At 48.6% G+C, this 22,813-nt stretch overlaps 2 protein-coding genes across 7 annotated transcripts; both read left to right on the forward strand.

The window, feature by feature from the left end:
• The first annotated feature begins 99 nt into the window (after positions 1-99).
• NFKBIL1 (NFKB inhibitor like 1) lies at positions 100-9,632 on the forward strand. Of its 5 annotated transcripts, none has more exons than XM_005603716.4 (5): positions 100-237; positions 1,031-1,144; positions 1,768-2,044; positions 8,431-8,652; positions 8,826-9,632. In XM_005603716.4, the coding sequence occupies exons 3-5, from the start codon at positions 1,780-1,782 to the stop codon at positions 9,410-9,412; spliced, it is 1,074 nt and encodes a 357-aa protein (XP_005603773.2). In that variant the 5' UTR covers positions 100-237; positions 1,031-1,144; positions 1,768-1,779; the 3' UTR covers positions 9,413-9,632. The 5 variants fall into 5 exon arrangements, with proteins under 5 accessions (XP_005603773.2, XP_070101406.1, XP_070101408.1 ...); XM_070245305.1 differs by having other exon boundaries at positions 176-237; positions 1,052-1,144; XM_070245307.1 differs by lacking the exon at positions 100-237 and adding an exon at positions 284-344 and having other exon boundaries at positions 1,052-1,144.
• On the forward strand, positions 9,161-21,721 carry LTA (lymphotoxin alpha). Of its 2 annotated transcripts, XM_001491333.6 has the most exons (5): positions 9,161-9,471; positions 19,571-19,738; positions 20,143-20,247; positions 20,337-20,442; positions 20,684-21,721. In XM_001491333.6, the coding sequence occupies exons 3-5, from the start codon at positions 20,152-20,154 to the stop codon at positions 21,094-21,096; spliced, it is 615 nt and encodes a 204-aa protein (XP_001491383.2). In that variant the 5' UTR covers positions 9,161-9,471; positions 19,571-19,738; positions 20,143-20,151; the 3' UTR covers positions 21,097-21,721. The 2 variants fall into 2 exon arrangements, with proteins under 2 accessions (XP_001491383.2, XP_005603774.1); XM_005603717.4 differs by lacking the exon at positions 9,161-9,471 and having other exon boundaries at positions 19,627-19,861.
• Positions 21,722-22,813: the final 1,092 nt, after the last annotated feature.

Here is a 22,813-nt window from a genome sequence, read left to right on the forward strand (position 1 = left end):
CGCAACCCCCAAAGCCTACTTCTCCTCCTCCTCCAGCTCTTGCTGCAGTCCTCCACTACCCCTGGGTCTTAGTGCGCCCCTTTTTGCTCAGCCTCCCGCACAAGGTGTCTCCCCCAAACTGATCCTCCCATTGATGGCTGGTCCTCCTCTCCCATCTCTCACTCTGGCAGTACCCAGAAGGACCATCTGGGAGCAGCAGAGACCAAGGTCTAAAGCTGGCCGCTAACATCACAGCAGGTGCAGGGCTTTCCCAGTCGGACGTCTATGAATGGGGGGCAGGAGCAGAGAGGGAGGAGTATTTGGGAGAGAAGGAGGCACAGAGGGGTTGAGAATGGGGTGAGAAGGTGAGGAAGAGAACGTGTTGGGTGTTGGGAGAAGAGTATGCTGGGCTTCTCTGAATTCTTCCAACTTCTCTTCTCCTATTTTTCTCTCTCCCTCCTGTTTCCATCTCCTTTGTCTACACCTTTCCCAAGTCCAAGTTCTGCATCCATCTCTCTTGCCTTGTCCTACGTTGTTTCCTTATGTCTTTTTTTTTTTTTTTTTTTTGAGGAAGACTAGCCCTGAGCTAACATCTGCTGCCAAACCTCCTCTTTTTGCTGAGGAAGACTGGCCCTGAGCTAACATCCGTGCCCATCTTCCTCTACTTTACATGTGGGACGCCTACTACATCATGGCTTGCCAAACGGTGCCATCTCCGCACCCGGGATCCAAACCGGGGAACCCGGGGCCACCGAAGCGGAATGCTCGAACTTAACCGCTGCGCCACCCGGCCGGACGGACTCATGTCTTTTCACGTCTGTGTTTTTCCCTGTTTGGATCTGTCCTTGTTTTTGGCCTCACTGTGGTTGTTTTTGTTTTCCATTTTCATTATGATTTTTATCCTGTCTTTATCGCCCCTGCTTTCTCTTTCTCATCTTTCCTCTGTCACTGAATCATCGCCTCTCCACTCCCAGTTGCAGGAGGCGGGGACAAATCTCCAAATCGCCCTCCTTTCTCCCCGCCCTTGCCTCTGCTCCTTTTCCTCGCCTAGCGTCCAGTCTTCCGATTTCAGGCGGACCCTTTATCTCAAGTTTAGTTTCCCTCCGGAGGCCAGACTGAGGGATCACCGCCACCCTCCCGCCCATTCGGGGAGAAAACACATCCGGTAACGAACCCCACAGTTCATTTCCGCCCTTTACCTGCGTCTCCGCCTGCGGTATTTCCGGCAGCCTAGAGTGTCTCCGCCCTTCCCACCTCCCTTCCTCCGAGCGTCTTAAACACAGGCCTCGGGCCTACAGCTCTGGGGGTACTTAGGGGGGCGGGGGGCAAGTCTGATGAGTAACCCCTCCCCCCAGGTCCCAGAGGGAGAAGCCTCTACATCTGTCTGCCGGGTACATTATATTCAATTTCTAGATCATTATTTGCAGTTATCTGTGACTTTTTTTTTAATTCAAATTTCTGCTGATAAAAATTTCCCCCATCAGTCCCTATTCGTCTTTCTCAAAGTCTTTGATTAAAAATCTACCTGGGCTAATGAGCCCCAAAGCAATTATTTATCCTTTCCTCAGATTTTCATTAAAAAATTAAATATGTGACCCCAACCGCCTTCAGAATTCTTTTCAAACCCATCATCTGGTAAGGGATGAGGGTTAGGACAGGCCTCATCTCTTGATGAAGATGCAAGAAGAAATGGGGAGCCAAAGGGAGGAACAGAGGGAATGTCAGGAGTGGAGGGGGAGGGACAGCCAAGGCTGGGCTCCTGACTGCTGCCTTTTTTTCCTTCTTCAGCCCAAGAGTTCCATGGCCTCCACTTCCCGCCGCCAACGCCGAGAGCGTCGCTTCCGTCGCTACTTGTCTGCAGGTCGGCTGGTCCGAGCCCAGGCCCTCCTCCAGAGACACCCAGGCCTTGATATAGATGCTGGGCAGCCCCCACCGCTGCACCGGGCCTGTGCCCGCCACGATGCCCCTGCCCTGTGCCTGCTTCTTCGGCTCGGGGCTGACCCTGCCCACCAGGACCGCCACGGGGACACGGCGCTGCACGCTGCTGCCCGCCAGGGCCCTGATGGTGAGTCAGCCTGGTGGGGAATAAGGTCATGGGCGACTGAGCAGGTCTGAGATGAAGGCCAACAGTTGAAAAATAAGATAGCTATTTGGTCAGTGGGACCTAGGGAGGTAGTTAACCAAGTTGGCATGTAGCCATCATTTATGCCTTTATGTTACTGAGCTACCGTTGTCCAGAGAAGCCAAGATTCCCAAAACAGCAACTGGTCTACAGATTTCACATCTTTCTAGATTAGTAGCTATTTGTCTCTTGACTAGTTGTTTGCTTGTAGCATAAAAAGTAGGCTAGAGGGTGGGTTCTGGAGTTAGATTGCCTGGGCTCAAATCTCAGCTCCACATTTAATAGCTGTGTATTCTAGGGCAGGTTTCTAAACTTCTCTGAGGCTTAGTTTGGCTGTTTGCAAAGCTAAATAATAACAACCCTTGCTATATGCCAGGTACTCCTCACAAAGCAACTCATTTAATCCTTACAACAACCCTGTGAAGTACTAATATTATCCCCTATTTCTCAGATGAAACAGCACAGAGAAGTTAAGTAATTTGCCAAAGTCACACAGCTATTAAGTGGTAGAGCAGGGGTTGTAACCCAGGCACCCTAGCTAGACCATCCATGGTCTTAATGACTGCATTATCCAGTGTGATGTATTATAGAGTTACACAGTGACAGGGCCTGTGTTCAAAGACCCCATGCTGTGACCTGTTTTGAGAATCACTGACACAGTACATAATTAGAGGACCTGACACATGATAAGCTCTCAGTAGATGCTGGGCACTGTTGTTCCTGTTATTATCAACAGATCCATCCTCTTGCCCACAACTCTCCAAGAACCAAACATTTTTCATCCGTCTGCAACCAACCTCACTCAGTGACAAAACCTAACCTGAACTAAAGTGAGGCTATGATTTGCTTTTATCCTGCTGGTGTCAATGTTCGTATATTTCACTGCAGAAACATTAATGTGTTTGGATAAGGGGGCTGCCCAGGCGCTCCTGCGCTGCCTGATACACAGCGTATGTACTTGCAGATCAGCTCTTCAAATCGCAAAAATATCTGAGCTCTGAAAAACCTTTGACACTGAGGGTTTGGATGTGGACCTGCCGATAGGGTAGTGGCAGTGCAGGCAGCTCTGTAGGGATGTAGCCCCCCTTAGGAAAGGGAATGGTGAAACCCTCTTTCCCCTTCTAGAGTCGGAACGTTAGAGGAAAACCTGTAGGTTGGGATGAACAACCTGAACTCATTTTGATTGCTGCTGTTACTATCTCTCTCCCAAAAAATTTCCCCCATAGAGCAAAAAATCCCCCTTTTTAGAAAATTCCCTTAACGTAAGTGGGATAGGCTGGCATATGCAGATTTCTTTTTTAACTTAAAAACACAGAAAGGAGGCTTTCAAAGTGCCGGCATCTAACTCGACAGCTGACAGCTGACGTGCAAGCAGAGCACCCTGAGGCAGACCTCAGACCTCCTCCAGGTTCGGGCTCTACCACTTAAGGCTGTGTGACAAGGACGTGCAGCTTAACCTCCGTGAACCTCATTTGCCTCTCTAAAATGGAGGTTGTGACGAGTAAATGAGGCACTTGGTGCAGTTTTGTCACTCACTGGATGATAAGTATTATTATTTTTATTCTTATGTTATTCAATTAAGGTTTTTTGAGTAATAAAAATGTTTTTCATAGTATAATAGGTGCTTCCTTCATAGTATTGAATTCTAAGGAACATGTGAGATTAATATTGTTGTCCCATTTAGGGATGAGGAAAGCAGGGCCCAGAAGGTTCAGGAACTTTCTGGAATCTCACAGCTGATAGGTGATTGTCCTCCAAAGGGAAACCTGCACTCAGGTCGCTTCCAAACCCTGGTGTCCTCTCAGAACTTACTTCCACCTGCTCCCCTGCCAGCCCTGCCACCAGGTGGCCTTCCAACTCCTTGGTAGAAAGGCACATCTCATGCAGCTTCCAGCTACTTTAGAGACCACTATGCCTTAAAATGCAACTATTTTCTTTGAATCTATGAAATGACCCAGAATCCCCTGGAGAGGAGTCTCCTCAGTTCCCATGTTAGGTCCAAGGGATGTGTCAGTTTGTGCTGGATCAGCTGGACTGGGTTGATACGCCCCCCGAGATGCCAGTGACTCGCCTCTACCTTTGGGGCTTTCAGTAACTTCTTTTTGAGACCCAACACCTCACAGAGAAGTGACCTTAGCTGTCAGAGACCCCTGGATATACACACCTTAGCCAGACATTAACCATTCTCTCCATACAGCAAGCATTAGTGAACATTGAGAAACAGGGGTCATGTTCTCACAATCTTTGCAAGAAGAATAAAGTCCAAAGCCAGCCTGGCTTTTTTTGTTGGGTTTTTTTTTTTTTTTTGAGGAAGATTAGCCCTGAGCTAACATCTGCCGCCAATCCTCCTCTTTTTCCTGAGGAAGACTGGCCCTAAGCTAACATCCATGCTCATCTTCCTCTACTTTATATGTGAGACACCCACCACAACATGGCTTGACAACTGGTGTGTAGGTCTGCACCCAGCATCCAAACTGGCGAACCCCAGGCCACCAAAGCGGAACATGCAAACTTAACTGCTGCACCACCAGGCTGGACCCACCTGGTATTTTTTTTAATGTAATATTCACTGCACTTCTTCTCTGTGCCAGCACAGTACCAGACATTTACCATCCATTACCCGCTTTGATCTGCACAGTAGAAGTAGGCTGTGGCCCCATTTTACAAATGGCTGAGCCATCAGTTTATGTTCCATTTGCCTTTCCAGCCTTACCTCCCACAGCACACCCACAAACCCGCGACTCCAGCTACATGGTTCTGTCTTCAGTGACCTCAAGCATGTTGTTCACCACCTTGCCTGCCTGTCTCTTGCCTGTCACCTTTCCCGTCCCCCTTATTTCCACTTTGCTAAGTTATCCTCGCTTTCCAGCCCAGCGTAAATGCCACCTCATCCTTGAAGCCCTCTCCAACCTCCCCACTCACTGTGACCTTTTCTTCCTCTGAGCCTTAGTCAATCATCACTCAATATAAGCTTCTGATATTGGCGTTTTTAAAAAGTGTGTTTTACCATTCGGTATGAACATCCCTTTAAGATAGAAATCATATCTCGTTATGGGGAGGGGAAGAGCACTACTTCCATCACTGAGACAAAGGACATTTTTATCCCACAAAATTTGTTTCATATTTATTTTTCCTAGTATAGAAGTACAACATATTAATGAAAGAACATTGGGAGAAGTTGATCTATACTGCTTAACTGATGATGAAATTGGCATTTCAAATCTCTGGGGGTGGTGGGGTGAACTGTTTAATAAACAAGTCGAACATTTGGCTCTTGTGGGGGAAAATTGTCTTGCCTCTCACCCAACTCAAAAGTAAACTACAGCAGGTTAAACACCTATATGTGGCAGGAAAGGCAAATACCAAATTCATGGGCCGGGTTTCCCTGGGGGAATAAAACTTGGAAGGAAGTATCAAAGAAAACTTTAGCTTTGTCTATGATGATTTTATTTCCTTAATATAAAATGGTGTTGCTAAAACGAAAATATATTAACATACCCCATGGTAGGACCAGGGATGCTTATTGTACTATACTTTGTACTTTTTTGAATTCTTTATATTTCTGAAAATAAAAATAAATATAGTAGAAAAAAACACAAGGGAACATTTTTATAATCTCTTGGAATGGAGAAAGCCTGCTTAAGAATGAAATAATGAGGGCTGGCCCCGTGGCAGAGTGGTTAAGTTCGCGCGCTCCGCTGCAGGCGGCCCAGTGTTTCGTTGGTTCGAATCCTGGGCGCGGACATGGCACTGCTCGTCAGACCACGCTGAGGCGGCGTCCCACATGCCACAACGAGAAGAACCCACAACGAAGAATATACAACTATGTACCGGGGGGCTTTGGGGAGAAAAAGGAAATAATAAAATCTTTAAAAAAAAAAAAAAAAAAGAATGAAATAATGAAAGTCAAAAGCTATAAAAGAAAATATTGATACAGATTAAACTACATAAAAGTTTTTAAAAGATGGGAGAAAATATTTACAATAGATGTAACAGACACAAAGGGTTGATATATACACTACATAAAGAACTCTTATAGCTACATACATAATTTCCAGGAGAAAAGTAGACAAAGAATATGAACAAATTATTCACAGAAGAAACACAAAGAACCAAAAAGCATATGAAAAAAAGAACAAAATTTCATTAATGAAGTCATTTTTTTCATCTGTCATATAGACAAATGAAAAGGGTTGTTGATACTCAATTTTGGTAAGGGACAATGCGGGCGCTCATATATTTTTTGTAGGCGTGTACATTGGCACAAACTTGAGAGTAGTTTGGCAAAATTGCACATGTTCTTTGACTCAGAAATTCCATTTCTGAGAATCTACCCCACAGAAATACTGTAAGGAGTCCGCAAAGGCATCTGTATGAGACTGATCACTTTTGGAAACAGTCTGTCAGTTGGGGGTGGGGAGAGTTGTTTGTTTCATACACACAGTAGAAGACTACCGAGTCATAAAAAAGAAAATGAGATAGACTGTGTATACTCCTGTGGAAAAATTAAGTGAAAAAAGTAAGTTGCCAAATAATTCATAGTACGATCACGTATCTCTGGAAAAAACTTTGTCATATGTGTGCGTTTGTATACACCAAGACAGGAATGGAAGGGGCCACAGCAAGCTGTTAACAATGATTAAATTTATTCTTCATTCTTTAAAAATAAAATTTCATATTAGTTATATCCCTTCCACATTAAAATATCAACCAAATAAGATTGGGGAAAGCCACCCATATTCCTACCACCCAGAGACTAGAATTTTTACATATTTACTTCCAGTCTATTTTTTTCAACCATAGGATTTGGTCTCTTTTTTTACACAGTTGTGATCGGATCTTATGAACAGTTTTGTAGTCAGCTTTTTCCACACATAGACATCATTTTTAGTGGCTATTTAATATTCTGTACCATGTTTTACTTATCATGTTTTATAACTGGAGGCCTCACTCCTTAAAACCTGTGAAAATAAAAACCTCCCGTGCAAACCTGAGAACCCACCCACCCTCACACCTGCCATGAATCCTGGTGGGGAATATGCAGTTGAAAGACAGGACCAGGAAGTTGCTGGGTGGGCCAAGTTGGGAGGGCTTGTGACAGGTCACCTCACTTCTGTAGAGAAGTGCCCCCTCCCCTCGTCCTGATGTGGTTTGGGTTAGGTGGCACTCACGTGTGCCAGGAGATGATGGGTGGGGGGCAGTGAGCCTTGGCCAGCCAAGGCTGGGCCCATCTTCTCTTCCTGCCTTCCTGGCAGTGACAGGACAACCTTCCCCTGACCCACCCTTTTGCCAGGTCACCAGTACTTTCCAGCGTCACAAAATAAAGATTTAAGGACTGCCATTTCCGGCCCATTTCCTCCTGCCCTAGGGAGAGAAAGTAGGCCCACAGGAAGGGAGGTGCCTCACTCACCTTCATCTGTCCAGAGTGAAAGAGGTGGTTGGTGGCCGTGGTGGGTGGACCTGGCCAGGAGTAGAGTGCTAGGTTGGCAGTGAAGTGAGCAGCATGGCACCCGGCAGACACTGGAGCAGATGTAGTGAAGTCAGGGTTCAGGAGGAGGGGAGCTCAGGAACGTCAGTCCCTGCCCTGTTTTTCACCAGCCTCCGGTCAGCCAGCCCCTGAGTGGGACCCTCTATCCCAGCCCCTTTCCCCTGCCCTAGCTCAGCAGTCATTTGGAAAGAGCTTGCTCTGCTGCTGGGAACATTTCTGTGGCTCAAACTCGTTGCTGGTCTGGACCTTCTACCTCCCCATGCCCCTCCCAGTATGCTCTGGGTAAGGCTGGCTGAGAGAAATTCCCCTGAAAACATTTATTTTACTCAGTTATGAAAAAGTCATATAATTTATTGAAATGTCATATAAAAAGATAACTATCATGTATTTGTATGTATATAATGGTACAGAGGAGAATGTTTAGATATTTTACCAGTCTGAATATAGATTTGGGTAAGAAACACAGTGAGAGATAAAAAGTGACAATATTTTCAAGCCAAAAATGGAATACATAGTTAGAGGTTTTTGACATTGCCCTAGGTGGCTGGAGGCAGCCTGGAAAATGTCATTTGACACCGTAGAACTCCCAGGACACTAAAATAGTTTGTGGGGACACAGGTCAGAATATTTTCAACTACCACACTTATCATATATGTAGTAAACTATCAGTAAATATTTGTCAGTGACGGTGATTTCCTAATACCCAGGAGGCATCCATGTGGGCAACTCTTTCCATTGCTCTAAGACCAAGGGAGTGAGGGACCAGCAGGATTCAAGATGGCGGCCCTGCCAAGGAGTGGGAGTCCCAGCTAACTTCTGCTCACTGCTCTCCCACCAACAGCCTACACGGACTTCTTCCTGCCACTGCTGAGTCGCTGTCCCTCTGCCATGGGAATAAAGAATAAGGATGGAGAGACCCCTGGGCAAATTCTGGGCTGGGGACCCCCCTGGGATTCTGCTGAAGAGGAGGAAGAAGACGAGGCCTCCAAGGAGCAGGAATGGAGGCAGAAGCTGCAGGGAGAGCTGGAGGACGAGTGGCAAGAAGTCATTGGGAGATTCGAAGGTGAGGAATCCATTCCCATCCACAGCTGCCCTTCTTCCCTGTTGGCCACCCACACCCATCACCCACATGCTCCCGCTGGCCTCCTCTGCCCCTTCCTCTATACTGCCTGTCCCTCTTGCCCATCACCTTCTCATGGCCTCTCCCCGACCACCCCTATCCTGCCTTCCCAACAGATGATGCTTCCCATGAGACCCAGGAACCCGAGTCCTTCTCAGCCTGGTCAGATCGCCTGGCCCGAGAACATGCCCAGAAGCACCAGCAGCAGCGAGAGGCAGAGGGAGCCTGCAGACCCCCACGGGCTGAGGGCTCCAGTCACAGCTGGCGGCAGCAGGAGGAGGAGCAGCGGCTCTTCCGAGAGCGAGCCCGGGCCAAGGACGAAGAACTGCGTGAGAGCCGAGCCAGGAGGGCGCAGGAGGCTCGTGGGGACCGAGGGCCAGAGCTAGCCAGGGCCGGGCCCAGGGCAGAGCACCCCAGAGGATCAGGGAGGGGCAGCCTCTGGCGCTTTGGTGATGTGCCCTGGCCCTGTCCTGGGGGAGGGGACCCAGAGGCCATGGCTGCAGCCCTCGTGGCCAGGGGCCCCCCTTTGGAGGAGCAAGGGGCTCTGAGGAGGTACTTGAGGGTCCAGCAGATCCGCTGGCACCCTGACCGCTTCTTGCAGCGATTCCGAAGCCAGATTGAGACCTGGGAGCTGGGCCGTGTGATGGGAGCTGTGACAGCCCTTTCTCAGGCCCTGAATCGCCACGCGGAGGCCCTCAAGTGACCCCAGGGAAAGAGCGAGAACTGCAGGGAATGCTGCCTTGGGGCAGGGCAGTAGGAAGGGTATGTCAGGGATGGGGATGATGAGGAAGAGGCAGATGCTGCACGGCAGAGGATATAGGGTGGGAGTGAAACTTGTAATGAGCGGGGGTGGGGGGGATATGGGCCACCACCACCGCTCCTTGACTCTGCCATTTCCTAATAAGACCTGGTTCCACATCTCACTCCCAGTGTCTCCTCTGCGTTTTTCCATTGCTGTGGTTTTCATCACCCATGACATCTCCTTTCCCGCTCCGCCTGCCAAAACCCACAGCTCCTACACACCTGTGACATGCATGTATACACTAACATGTGCCCTTAGCTGGAGACAAGAAGCCCCATTTGTCCACCGCAAGGTCGACCCTCAGAAGGCCCCGTTTGCCCTCCAGTCTCACTCCACTCCCTGCACTGGGCTTCTCTCCGCTCTGTAGTCAGCGGCTGGAGAAATAGATGTGAACAGAGGCAAAAAAGGGAACAAAACCAGTTTCCCTCCCCTCCCCAGCTCCCCAGCCAGAACCACATCCTCCTCCCCACTTAACACCCCCTTCCCCCAACACAGGGCTTTCCCTTTGCTGAGTCACTGAATGGTCCGAGTTGGGGGCAGCTGGAGTTGGGGGACCCTGAGGAGATTGTGGGAGGGTGGGATAGCACAATGGGTGGAGGAAGAGCCCTGTGGGGGAGTGGAATTTCAATTGCTAAAATTAGGAGCAAGGGAAGGAGGCGGAAAGAGCCAAATTATGTAACCTGGGTTGTCTGTTCTTGGGTAACAAGGGATCCACACCCAAGGCTCTCTCTTCTCTAGCTTCTCAGTCCTATCTCTGCTTTCCAGAACCCCAATCCTTGGCTCCCTCCAGCCAGCTTCTGCCCCATCCCAAACCTGGGCTTCATCTCTGGGCAGCCCAGGCTTGGCCTTCCAGATAAACATCTCCTTTTCCCAAGGTTGAGGAAAAGGTCCCAAGGGATGGAGAGAGGGGGTCTGGGATTCCCATGGAGGAACAAGGAGGGCACTATCCCTCCCGCTGTTTATACTCAGTTCCCACTCCAGCTCCACGGAACTGGAATAGGAAGTTGTAGACAGTACCAAACCCCACTGCCGTTCCCCAAGACACAACAGGGAACTCAGTGAAAAGAAAGAGCAGGACCGAAAGGAGAGTGCAGACATGTCTGCCGTGGGCACCATCTGCACATGTCTACATCAGAGAGTCTTATGATCAGAAACTTATTTCTCAGGTTTGGAACCTCAGTCTACACAAGAGAGTCCCAGGAGTGGAAGCGGAGGGCAGTAGAGGACAGGAAGGAGAAGCCTCTGGAAGCTTGGGAACATGGGCTAGGCATGAGACCCTCAGAGAAGACAGAGAGCCAAGAGGCCCAAGGCCTCTGAGGGGCCAGGCAGATGTTCAGGGGGCAGGAGGAGGAAGGGCTGGTGAGAAAGATCCTGTGAGAGGAAGCTGCTGTGATTCAGAGAAGAGACTGTGAGCTGTGAGCAACCCAGGCGTCCGGTTCCTCTCACAGGCCGGAGATTTCGGAAGTGGCATGCAAAGAGCCCAGGATGGAGTTGGGGGGAGCTGGGGTTAGGATCCTTAAGCTGGGGGTTGAGAGGTAAGCAACAGAAAGCTTCGGTGTCCAAATTTGCTCCTCCATCCAAAAGAATGTTCTCTGGTTTTTAAGCACATCATTTCCCTCCTGCAAGAGTTACATAAAATCAAAGAAAAATTAGCCCTGATACCTGGCCCCCCAGACCTCCCTCTTTGCAACATCCCTCCCCATGGTGTCTGGCCCCCAGCCCTGTTGGGGGTTCCCCTGAGATGAGGGCTGTTCACTTTCTCTGACCACACCGTTTCCGCTTCGTGTCTCTTGTTTCCTAGGCTGATAAAAATACTGAGCCCTAGAGGCCCTGGCTTCCTTTGACCCCCTGGGGCCAGGCGGCAGGCATCCTGTCCAGCATGGTGGGGGCAGGGAGGGGGCCCTGGGATCCCCAAGGGATGACTCAGTGCCTACCATGAAACCCTGGGGAAGTAGAAGTGTGCGTATCTGCTCTCTAGAGCTGGAACAAGGAATCGATTCTCAGGGAGGATGCACTGGGGTTCAGTTAGAGAAACAGGATTAGGAATGAGATTAGTGAGAGTGGAGTCATTTGGGAGATTGAGGTTAGGGCAGACTTGACTGAAGTTAGGAAAAGGATCTGGGAGGGACTATTCAGTGCAGTTCAACTAAGCATCCAGTAGACCAAAGATAAATTCAAACTCTGCTTCAAGTTTACAATCTGGTAGGGGCAGCAGGCTCATACCTAACTGACTGTGATTCAAGGCAAGCTGAGTAGACATTAGAGTAAGGTACAGTGGATACAGAAAAGGGGGCAGTGGATTCCATCTGAAAGCACCTGGGGTCTCTGAGGAGAGAGCGAGCATTTGAGCTGGTGCTGATGAATGGGTATGATTTCTATGGGTGGAGGTAGATGGACAGGCTCTAGAGGTAAATGAAGTGGCTTGAGCAGAGGCCAGAAGTCAGAAAACACAGACTATGTTGAGGAAAAGTTGAGTGTCCCGAGGTAGAGGAAGCACAGGTGTGAGGGAGCATGTGTTGAAGAAAGGACCAGAGAATGCCAAGGTAAAGGATTTGGACGTTATCCTGTGGGCAGTGGCACTGTGACAACAGTAAAGAAGAGGGAAAACAGGAAAGTGCTGCGGGGGTACAGACAGAGTAAAGAAGAAAACAACTGTCATTCTTTGAACGCCTACAATGTGTTAACTATGTTGAGCCCTTTACCTAACATCAGCAATCCTGCCAACAACTGTCTAAAAGGTGGTGATAGATCTCCATTATACAGATGCGAAAATTGAGGCTCATAAACATACTGTAAGTTGCTTAGGGCCACACAGCTAAAAACTAGTGGAATTAGCATTAAACTCATCTTACTCCAAAACTCGTGTACTTTGTACTTAGGTCCCAGTAACTCCAAACGGCATTAAAGGAGGGAAGAGATTTTATAAACCTTGAGAGGATAAGTCATTAGGACATGACAACTGATTGGATGCTAGAAGTGAGGAAAGAGGAGTCTTACATGACTCCACATTTTGAGCTGAGGGGACAGGAAAGACGATAATGCCCTAAACCAAGGAGGAGATGCATGGCTGAGGGGAAAGATAAGTTAATTTCAGACAATCAATAAATTTGTAGTAAGCACCTGAGGAGTAGGGCATTCTGCTAGACAGTGGATATAAATGAAATAGTCACTGTCCTCATAGAACTTGTAGTCTAATGAGACAAACAATGTACAAGTAACAACTACACATAATAATGGGGGGTGCACCTGCTTAGAGTAATGAAGCGCTCAACCAAGACCCATTGAGTTTGAGGGGCTAGCATAACACTCAGGTGGAGATTTCCAGCAAGCAGGTCTGGACCTCAAGAGAGCAGTCTGGGCTGGAGAGATAGATTTGGGCATCATTCCCTTCTCAGTGAAGACTGAGCCTCTGAGTGGACAGGATCACCAAGAGAGGGGGTGACCAGCAGAGCCCTGAGGATGATCAAAGGAAGAGGAACCAATAAAGGAGAGAGGTCAGGGCGGCAGTCAGAAGTAGGACAAGAGAGGGGTGTGCAAAGCAGAGCCTGGGCGGCCATGTCTAGTGCTTCAAAGAGGTCTAGTAGGTGAGGGTTGAGAAGATCCTTGGGGTTCAGGAACTAGATGATTACAAATTTTGAGAAAACGGTTTCCACTTACCAGAGGAGCAGAATCACTTTACATGGGTTGAGGAATGAGTGGGAGGTGAAGAAAGGGAGGTGGTGGGTACAAAGTCATAGATTGGTAAATATGGAAGATAACTAAGAATCAGCTCTAGTTCAACCCACGAATTTTATAGATGAGGAAAATTTTATCAGTTCCCGAAAAAGTGGTTCATTAAGGGGGCTAGTCTGAAGACGTCACACAGAAAAGGCAGGCGAGAGATGGAATGGGCATTTGAGGGAGAAAGAGAGTCCAGGGAAGGATTTTTTATTTTCAAGAAATAAAATTGAATATGTAAAATGAAGGGAAGGCTCACAAAGAAAGAAAGATACTGAAAATATAAAAAAAGGAGAAAGAATATAGTAAAGACCGGAAGTGGGATACAGAGTCCAAAGGATCAGCCTTGGACAGGAGAAAGAGTCCTCCTGAGACAAGAAGAAAGGAAAGATGAAACAAAGTGGAGGGAAAAGCAGGAAGTAAAGAGATCCACCTTGGATGATGTTAAGCTCAATAAAATAGCTGACAGCATCATCAACTGAGAGTAAAGAGGTAGGATGGAGAGCATAAGAGACATGGAGATTTAGAACATCACCTGCCGGAGTCTAACAGGGAATCACCAAAGCAGGGTTAAGGAACACTGAGGGCTCTCCCAGGTTAGATGGCCAGGGTTGGTAGTAGGCCTCTTGTGGTGACGTGACTCTCCTGTGATGCTTGGCAGTCCAGGAGAAAGACCAAGAATGAGACCATTGAGTTTACCCAAATCAAGTTTTTTAAAATCTTGGTAGAACATCAGGTAGATAAGAGATTCTAAACTGCTAGTGAAAGTAGATGAAAGTTTTGACCACGCAGTACAAGTTAAACCAAATAGACAAGTAAAATAAGGAAGGAGTTGGAAGTCCTGGTGAGAATGAAGAACTGATTTGATGGGAGGGAGAGAGTGGGAGATGTGAAGGGTGGATGGTTATGAAGAGGGGAAAAATTCAGAGTTCAAGATCTCAAAGGCGTAGCCCTTCCAAGTGATGCTGAGGTCTGAGGTAAACCTTGCTCATGGGTGGCTAAAGTGGAGCAGAGAAGGTAGCTATAAAGCTGTTGGAGTTGAGAAAGTTGAAGCACTGAGGAGCCAGAGTGTAAGACTCATCTGATCCGTGTGGTTTTGAAGTTACTAAAGATGGTGGTAGGAAAAGAGATACGGAGAAAAACTGAGGTAGATATGCAAGTTGTTAAGTGCATGGTAGAGATGTTGATGGAGAAGATTGTGCTGTGAAGACCGGAAGAGCATGGCAAATGCAAAAGGCATGGGCCTCAAGAGAGGAGGAAGAGGTTATCAGTTATGCCAAGGGAAGAGAGAATAGTGGCCTCTCCTCTGCCCGCTGCCCCTAGTGATGGCAGTGGAAGAAAGAGCAGGTTTCACCAAAGAAGATGGAGTATCATTAGGGAAAAGCTAGGTTTCAAAGTGCCAAAGGAAGATGCTTTCGGAAATGAAATAGAGGGTTTGAATACATGAGGAGTTCCGTAGAATATTGTGAAATGGACTGGTAGGAGCATCTTTTGTGGTATAGGGAATCAAGTCCCAGGGAGAGTTCAGGAGAAGAAGACAAAGTCTGGAGAGTTTTGCTTCTGGAAGCAAGAGGTTGCTGCTTCTGGAATTTAGATACATTGCATTTATTGTGAGGGAAATACCTTGAAGGAGGCTTAGGGGGATGCGCAAGATAAGGTATCTCTTCCAGTTCCATGGTTTTAAATGCCTTCTTCATGCTGACGACTCTCATTCTTGTCTGTCTAGTTCCGACGTTGCCTCTGAAATGCAGGCTTGTATATCCATTTGCCACGTGACATTTCCACGTGGATTTCTGTCCAATAGATTTAGACTTACATCCAAAATTGAACTTTTGGTTCTCCCACCCCATCAGAATCCTGCTTGTCTCCCAGTCTCCCCATCTTCCACCCCCTGCCCATCCATCCGATCTGTCATCTAGCTCTGTCAGTTCTACCCCTGAAATATATCCCATTATATCCCAAATTTATCTACTTCTCTCCATCTTCACGGCTGCCACTATCTTCTCTCCAAGATTACTGCAACTGCCTGCTAACTGGTGTCCTTGCTTCCAATCTTGCCCTTACAGTCCTGTCTAAGCACAGGAGCCACAATGATTTTTTTTAAACATAAATCCAATCATTTCTGCCTCACACCTACCTCTTTCTCTCACTTGTACACACACACTGACACCCTCCAAAGTTTCCCACGGTTGATTAAAATCCAGATGCTTTACCCCTCCTTGCATGGCCCTGCGTGATCTGGCCTCTGCCCTCCTCTCTGACTTCATCTCCCACCTCTCTCCCACTCTTCTCTCTCTGCTCCAGCGACACTGGCCTCCTTTCTGTACCTCAACACCTCCAGCTCGTGTCCACCTTCCAGGCTTTGCAGTAGCTGTTCCCTTTGCCTGGAATGCTTCTCCCCCAAGCCTTCACCCGATCACTCTTACTTGTCATTTGTGTCTAGCTTAAATGCCACTTACTCAGGGAGGACTTTCTTGACCACTATGTCTAAAGTAGTTCTCAGCCATTCTTATCGCATGCCCTATCTTATTTCCTCATAGCACTACTTACTGATTTCTTCTTCAGTGTGTTTCTTTTTTGCCTTGCTTCACTAGAATGTAAGCCCTACAAGTCCTGGAACCCTGTCTGACTTGATTGCCACTATAGAACAGCGTCCAGCACGTAGTGGGAATTCAGTAAATACTTATTACATGGAGGGATGGATGAATAATGGAATAAAGCAGTATAAAGCTCAACTTTAGGTTTGTGGCTCAGATTGGACTTAGAGTTAGGTTTAATTATAGGGTTAGGAATGGGGATGAGTTGATTTCAAGATTAGCTCTAGAAACAAGATTGGGTTAGTTCAGAGGATAAGTTTTAGTTGAGGATTCACTTATTGGGATGTGTTTAGATTTGAGGTTAGGGTTGAGTCTGAGTTGTGATTTGGGTTGAGGTTAAATTTGGGTTAGGGTCAAAGTCGGTATTGAATCCCATTTAGGTTTTGAGGCAAGTTCAAGTTTGAGGCTAATGTCATTTCAGCCCCAGTTGGAGGCCTCAGAGATTTCATTGGTTTCTCCACAGAGACCACTATAGAGACTGTATTTCCCTGAGTTTGGGGCACAAGACTCCAGTCATCACCCCTCCCACCCAGGGAAAGCCCCAAACCAACTGTTGGTCTCCTCAAGAAAGAAACCGAGTTTCACACAACCTCTGAAACTGAGATTGAAACCAAGATTGGCCCATCTCAAGGAACGTCCTTCAGCACATTGCAAACTCCCGTGACACGAAGCCTCAGCCCAGTTCTTGCCCTTCCTTCCTCTCTGTCTCTCATGTCTCCCCACCACTCCTCACCTTCCCCTTTTTGTCCCTCAATTCCCCAGTCTTCCTCTCTGACCTAAGTTTCTCCCGTTCTCTCTGTTTCTCACTGTTAATTGCAACACTGTTTTATGTTTTAATATAACTGAGGTCTCTCAGTCCATCAGCTCCTAACCATTAGAGAGGCAGAAGAGACAACAGAAATAAAAAGGGACCCCCAGAGAAAGAGGGACACAGAGAAAAGGAAAGGAGCAGGGACCAAGAGAGAAACCAACACTGACACAAGACGTAATCAAGTTAATAAGAAGAAGCTGGGGCCAGCCTGGTGACATAGTGATAGAGTTCACTCACTCTGCTTCGTTGGCCCAGGGTTCACAGGTTTGGATCCCAGGCACAGACCTAGCACTACTCATCAAGCCATGCTGTGGCAGCATCCCACATAAAATAGAGGAAGGCTGTCACAGATGTTAGCTCAGCAATAGTCTTCCTCAAGCAAAAAGAGGAAGATCGACAACGGATGTTAGCTCAGGGCCAATCTTCCTCAAAAAAAGAAAAAAAGAAGAAGAAGACACCAAGATATTTAAAAGAAGCATCTGTGACTACTCTTTTTCCATAACATCTGGTCAGCCTCCAAGACCTGTAGATTTGGCCTAGACACTGTCTCCTCTTTTCCATTCTCCTGCTGCTGCCTTGATGTAAATGCAGGCTCTTATCTCCTTGCTGGGTTATTGCCAAACCCTCCAAACTGGTCTTCAAACTTCCAGTTTCCCCTCCAGCCCCCAACTCCCGTACCCGAGTCCATTCTTCATGTAGCTTCCAGACTCAGTTTTCTAATGTACTAATCTGCATGGGTCCCTCTCTCACTTAAGATTTTTGGTGGCTCCCCATCATAGTTAGAGTGAAATCCAAACTTCTTTTCTTGGTTTTAAACCCCTCAGGATGTGTTCTCAACTTACCTCCTGAGCCTCATCTCTGTTCCTTCTATTTGTACCCAATTGCGCATCTCGCAGACTTCATACTCTCTTTCACCTCCAGTCTTTGCACTGAGTGTTTCTTCCATTCTTTGGTCGATACTTAATGTCTGAATCAGCTGTCCCCCAGGCCAAGTTCGATGGCTTTTCTATGGGCTGCCATGAGCCCACTGTCATGGAACTTATCACACTTTACTGTAAGTATCTAATAACTTTCTCCCACACTGGTCTTTGAGCTCCTGGAGGTCAGCAGACTGTCTTTTGTATCTGTATCCTTGTACAAGGTGCTCAGTAAATGCTTGTGGAATAGAGAGAAAGCTAAAGAGATGGAATGAGAGCTAGATAAGACTAATGAGGCATGAAAGGCAAAGTTGCAGGGCCTCAAGTAGGGAGAGGAAAATAGGAGAAATAGCTTATACACACCCTGAATGTTACTTCTGTGCTAAGGACACCAAGACCCCTTGGCAACTTTGTGCCAGAGGAGAGCAGCAATGTGCCCAGTGCAACGTGGAGGACTTTAGCCTCCATGACCACTGTCCTCAGCACAACCCCTCCCAAACTCTCCGAATGAAAGCGTAACGACATCACTAAGAGTAAGAATGATATTTGAGGTGGCCAATTGTTATTTTCTCAATCTTATGAAATATGAATAAAATTATCTTTAGAAACCTTTCTCTTTTAAACCTGCATCTTACAAGCTGAGTGAAAACTGCCTCATTTTCAAGAATGTTCATATCCACGTTTGTCATATTAGCCAAAAACTGGAAACAAACCAAATGCACATCAACAGAAGAATGGATAAATTAGAATATATTCATAGAATATTACATCGCAATTCAAAAAAAAACGGTACAGATACATGCAATCACATAGATGAATCTCACAAACATAATGCTGAGTGAAAGAAGCCAAGCACAAATGAGTCAATTCTGTGTGATTTATATGAAGTTCAAAAGCAGGAAGAATTAGTCTTTGGTGATAGAGGTCAGAAAGTGGTTGGTTATCTTTGGAGGGTATCAGCTCAGAGGGGCCACAAGAGAACCTTCTGGGGACCTGAAAATATGTTGAACTAGGTGGTAGCTTCATGACCATACACAGATGGAAAAGTTCATCAGGCTGTCACTTCGGACGTGTGCACACCTCACTGCACCTAAGTTCTATATCAATAAAAGGGGGAAATCCTTCATGATTTTAAAAGTGTATTGGCTCATGGCAACTAGACTTTTGGTGGTGAACATGATGCAGTCTATGCAGAAGTTGAAATATAATGACATACACCTGAAATTTATATAATGTTATAAACCAATGTTACCTCAATAAAAAAAAACGTATTGGCTCTGCAAATGTGGCTTCAAGACAAGTCCCTTAGCTTTCACACCCCACCCTAGGTCACCACTCTTAAGATCCTCCTATGTGGAATTCCGAAGCTTCCCCTATAGAGAACTCTGGAAGTTGTCCCCCCCATTCCTGGATCATGGTGTGAGTTTGGAGTTATATAAATCCGATCTGTGGGGGCCTCTAAGGTCAGGAAGAGGTAGAGGGTATCCTCAGGAGTGAGATGACACCTTATCATACATGAGTGCATGGCCTCATCCCTGGGTATGGGACTGTGACATTTATCTTCCAAACCAGGACACTTTTGAGAGTGAAAGGGGCTCCACGAATATTTTCACGAGGACAACAGGCATAAACCAGGATGTCCCAGGCACAGGGGGATATAATGGAACTTCTTGATAGGAAACCAGCCGGACGACCTGCAAAGTACACATACTGGGACAAGTGTGATTTGAGCCATTTGGGACAAGGACGGGGGTACAAGAGGAGGAAATGGGCACAGAGAGAAGCTTGTAATCAGCCAAGGGTGCAGAGGTGTTATATATAATCGCTCTTCAGGGAACCAGGCCTCCAGCCCACACCCCAGCTGCTCCCCCTTCTCCTCCTCTGAATTTACTGTCCCTTCCCTGGAACTCCTAAGCCTGACCCCGCTCCCTGGCCCTCCCAGCCCACGGTTCCCCTGACCCCACTCCCTTTCCCAGAACTCAGTCATCTGAGCCCCCAGCCTGCGGTTCTCTCCTAGGCCTCAGCCTTTCCTGCCTTCGACTGAAACAGCAGCATCTTCTAAGCCCTGGGGGCTTCCCCGGGCCCCAGCCCCGGCCTAGAACCCGCCCGCCGCCTGCCACGCTGCCACTGCCGCTTCCTCTATAAAGGGACCCAGGCGTCCTGGCCCAGGGGCCCTGCACAGCAGGTGAGACTCTCCGGCCCCATCTCCTTGGGCTGCCCAGGCGGCGGACTCCTTCCCTGGGCAGGCATTCGGCCCCTCAGCCTGCACCCCGGCCCCTCCTGCACTCCTGCCTGGGCCTGGGCCTCGGTGGGTTTGGTTTTGGTTTGTTCCCCTCTCTCTGACTCTCTATCTGTCAGTCTCCTTCCCTCTGTCTCTGTAACACATTTTCTGTTTCTGCCTCAGTCTCTCTCTGTTCCCTTCCCATCTCTGTTTCTCTTTCTGTCTCCCCCTGCTCACCTTAGGGTTTCCCTGACTGCATCTTGTCCCCTTCTCTGTCTGTCGCCCTGTGTCTCGTGGTGGCTGTCTCCGTGGGCAGGAGGCCTGTCTTCCGCAGTGCCCCGCCCCGCTCACACTCTCTCTCCCTGCAGGTTCTCCCCATGACACCATCTGGACGTCTCTACCTCCTGAGGGTGTGCGGCGCCCCCCTCCTCCTCCTTCTGGGGTTGCTGCTGGCCCTGCCGCCTGAGGCCCAGGTGAGGCAGCAGGAGACTGGGGGCTTGGGGGTGGCCCAGCCAAACCTTGGGCCAACCCTAGAGCCTCCTTCAATTCTGTTCTCCCTTAGGGGCTCCCTGGTGTTGGCCTGTCACCCTCAGCTGCCCGGACTGCCCATCAGCACCCCCAGAAGCACTTCACCCAAGACACTCTCAAACCTGCTGCTCACCTTGTTGGTAAACATCCACCTGACCTCCCAGACATGTAGCCCCCAGCTTTCCTCCTACCCCCACTTCAGGGACCCAAGCATCCACTCCACCACTCCCTCAACTTCCCCCACCCCCAAATCAAAGGCTTGCCACTCCCATCCATCCTCCTGACCATCCCCCAGGAACTCAGTCCAGCACCTGCTTCCTTAGGGATTGAGACCTCTGAACCCCAGGTCCTTGACCCTCCATCCCCTATGGCTCTTCCTAGGAGACCCCAGCACCCAGAACTCCTTGCGCTGGAGAGCAAACACAGATCGTGCCTTCCTCCGCCATGGCTTCTCTTTGAGCAACAATTCCCTCCTGGTCCCCACCAGTGGCCTCTACTTCGTCTACTCCCAGGTGGTCTTCTCTGGGGAAGGCTGCTTCCCTAAGGCCACCCCAACCCCTCTCTACCTGGCTCACGAGGTCCAGCTCTTCTCTTCCCAGTACCCCTTCCACGTGCCTCTCCTCAGCGCTCAGAAGTCCGTGTGCCCAGGGCCACAGGGACCTTGGGTGCGCTCAGTGTACCAGGGGGCTGTGTTCCTGCTCACCCAGGGAGACCAGCTATCCACTCACACAGATGGCATCCCTCACCTACTCCTTAGTCCCAGTAGTGTCTTCTTTGGGGCCTTTGCTCTGTAGAAAAATCCAGAAAGAAAAAAATTAGTTTCAAGGCCTTCTCCCCATTTTGCCTCCATTCTGACCATTTCAGGGTCACCACATCTCTCCTTTGACCATTCCAACAGTCTCAAACCTTCCCCACTCACATCACCTGGAGCTTCCAAAGAAGGAATTCTAGGCACCCCAGGGGACCACACTTCCCTGAACCACCCCAGATGCTCGGCTGAGGATTTTAAGCCTGCCTAGAATTCCCACCCAGAACTCTTCACCTGTCCTACCAGTCTAGGGGGGCCTAGTCCTAGACATGGAGGGGGAAAGGACACGTGGGGGAGTTTGGGTGGATGGCTGGAGGCAGGGAGGGGGGATTATTTATGAAGGGAAAAATTAAATTATTTATTTATGGAGGATGGAGAGAAGGGAATAATAGAGGGATATCAAGAAGAGAGAGATAAATATGCCCAACAGATGAAGAGAGGGCATCAGCACGAGGATGACCTAGCAAGAGAGAAATAAAGTGGGTCTGAGGGACTAAGGGGCTCTAGAAGGAAGCGAAAGGCTCTTAAGAGCCAGTCATTGCTTGACTAGACACCCCATGAGGAGACATCTGCACCCTCAATGAAGCCCAATAAACCTCCTTTCTCTGAAATGCTGTCTGCCTGTGTCTGTCTGTCTGGGAGGGGAGAATTTCCCAGGTCTCTCTAAGGAAAGGAGGGAGGACAGAGGCCTCAGAGGGGACAGGAGCTGTGGACATACAAGGAGATAAAGGGACCTAAGGAGATCCAGGGAAATGCAAACTCACAGGGGTGGGGCAGCCAGCCTGCTGCGGGAGAACCAAAGAATAAGCTGAGAAGACAAAGGGAAAATAAGGGCCCAAGGTCTGGAGGGGCGGAGGTCAGGGAAGCCCTGGCAAATATGACCACAGGTAGAGGCTCTGAGGAATGGGGGGGTTACAGGAGGCCTTTGGGGAGAAATGACCATACCACAAGGTATTCAGGGCCGTGGGAGTGGAGCACGGGGACCCCCTGGAAGACATGGCCATGCACAGAGCCCTGAGGAGTGGGAAAGCCTCCAAGGCTAGGGGGCTGAGGAGTACAAGGAACATTTGAGGAGACGTGGTCATGCACAGGGCTCTGAGGGATAGAGCTGTCTCCAGGAATCTGGAGGGAGCAGGAGTTCTTCAGGGATACAAGCCACACACAGGGACTCTGAGGGGTGGGGGCTTCATGCAAAAATCAGGACCTCAGATTCCCTTGGAAGCCAAGACTGAAACCAGCACAGTGAGTCCTTGGTCAAAATGAAAGAAGAAGGCCCGCCCTCATGGGGTTCGTGAATTCCCAGGGTTGCTTTCACTCCCTCTGGGGTTGTCCCAGGCTTGTCCTGGCTATTCCCACATAACCCTTTCAGAAGACCCATCCATGCCCCCCTCCCCTTAAGCTCCTCTTCCCACAGCTCCTTTTCCCACCAGGGACCCAAACACATCTCAGGACTCAGCACAGCTTCCCCTGAAGTTTTCTCCCCATCAAGGACTCAACTTTCGGAAGCCCCTTCCCTTTCTAGTTCTACCCCTGCGTGAGTTATGTATGGAAATCAGAGGGAAACAAGCCACAGGCCTGGCTCCCAAAAGAAATGGAGGCAATGGGAATTGTGGGGAGAGGGGAACTAGGGTCTAGCCTCCAGGGTCCTACCTACACAGCAGTACCTGGCCCAGCAAGCCCCCCTCAGAATCTGAGTGGGGAGG

Source organism: Equus caballus, chromosome 20, assembly GCF_041296265.1.
Source record: "Equus caballus isolate H_3958 breed thoroughbred chromosome 20, TB-T2T, whole genome shotgun sequence".
NCBI classification, from domain to species: domain Eukaryota; kingdom Metazoa; phylum Chordata; class Mammalia; order Perissodactyla; family Equidae; genus Equus; species Equus caballus.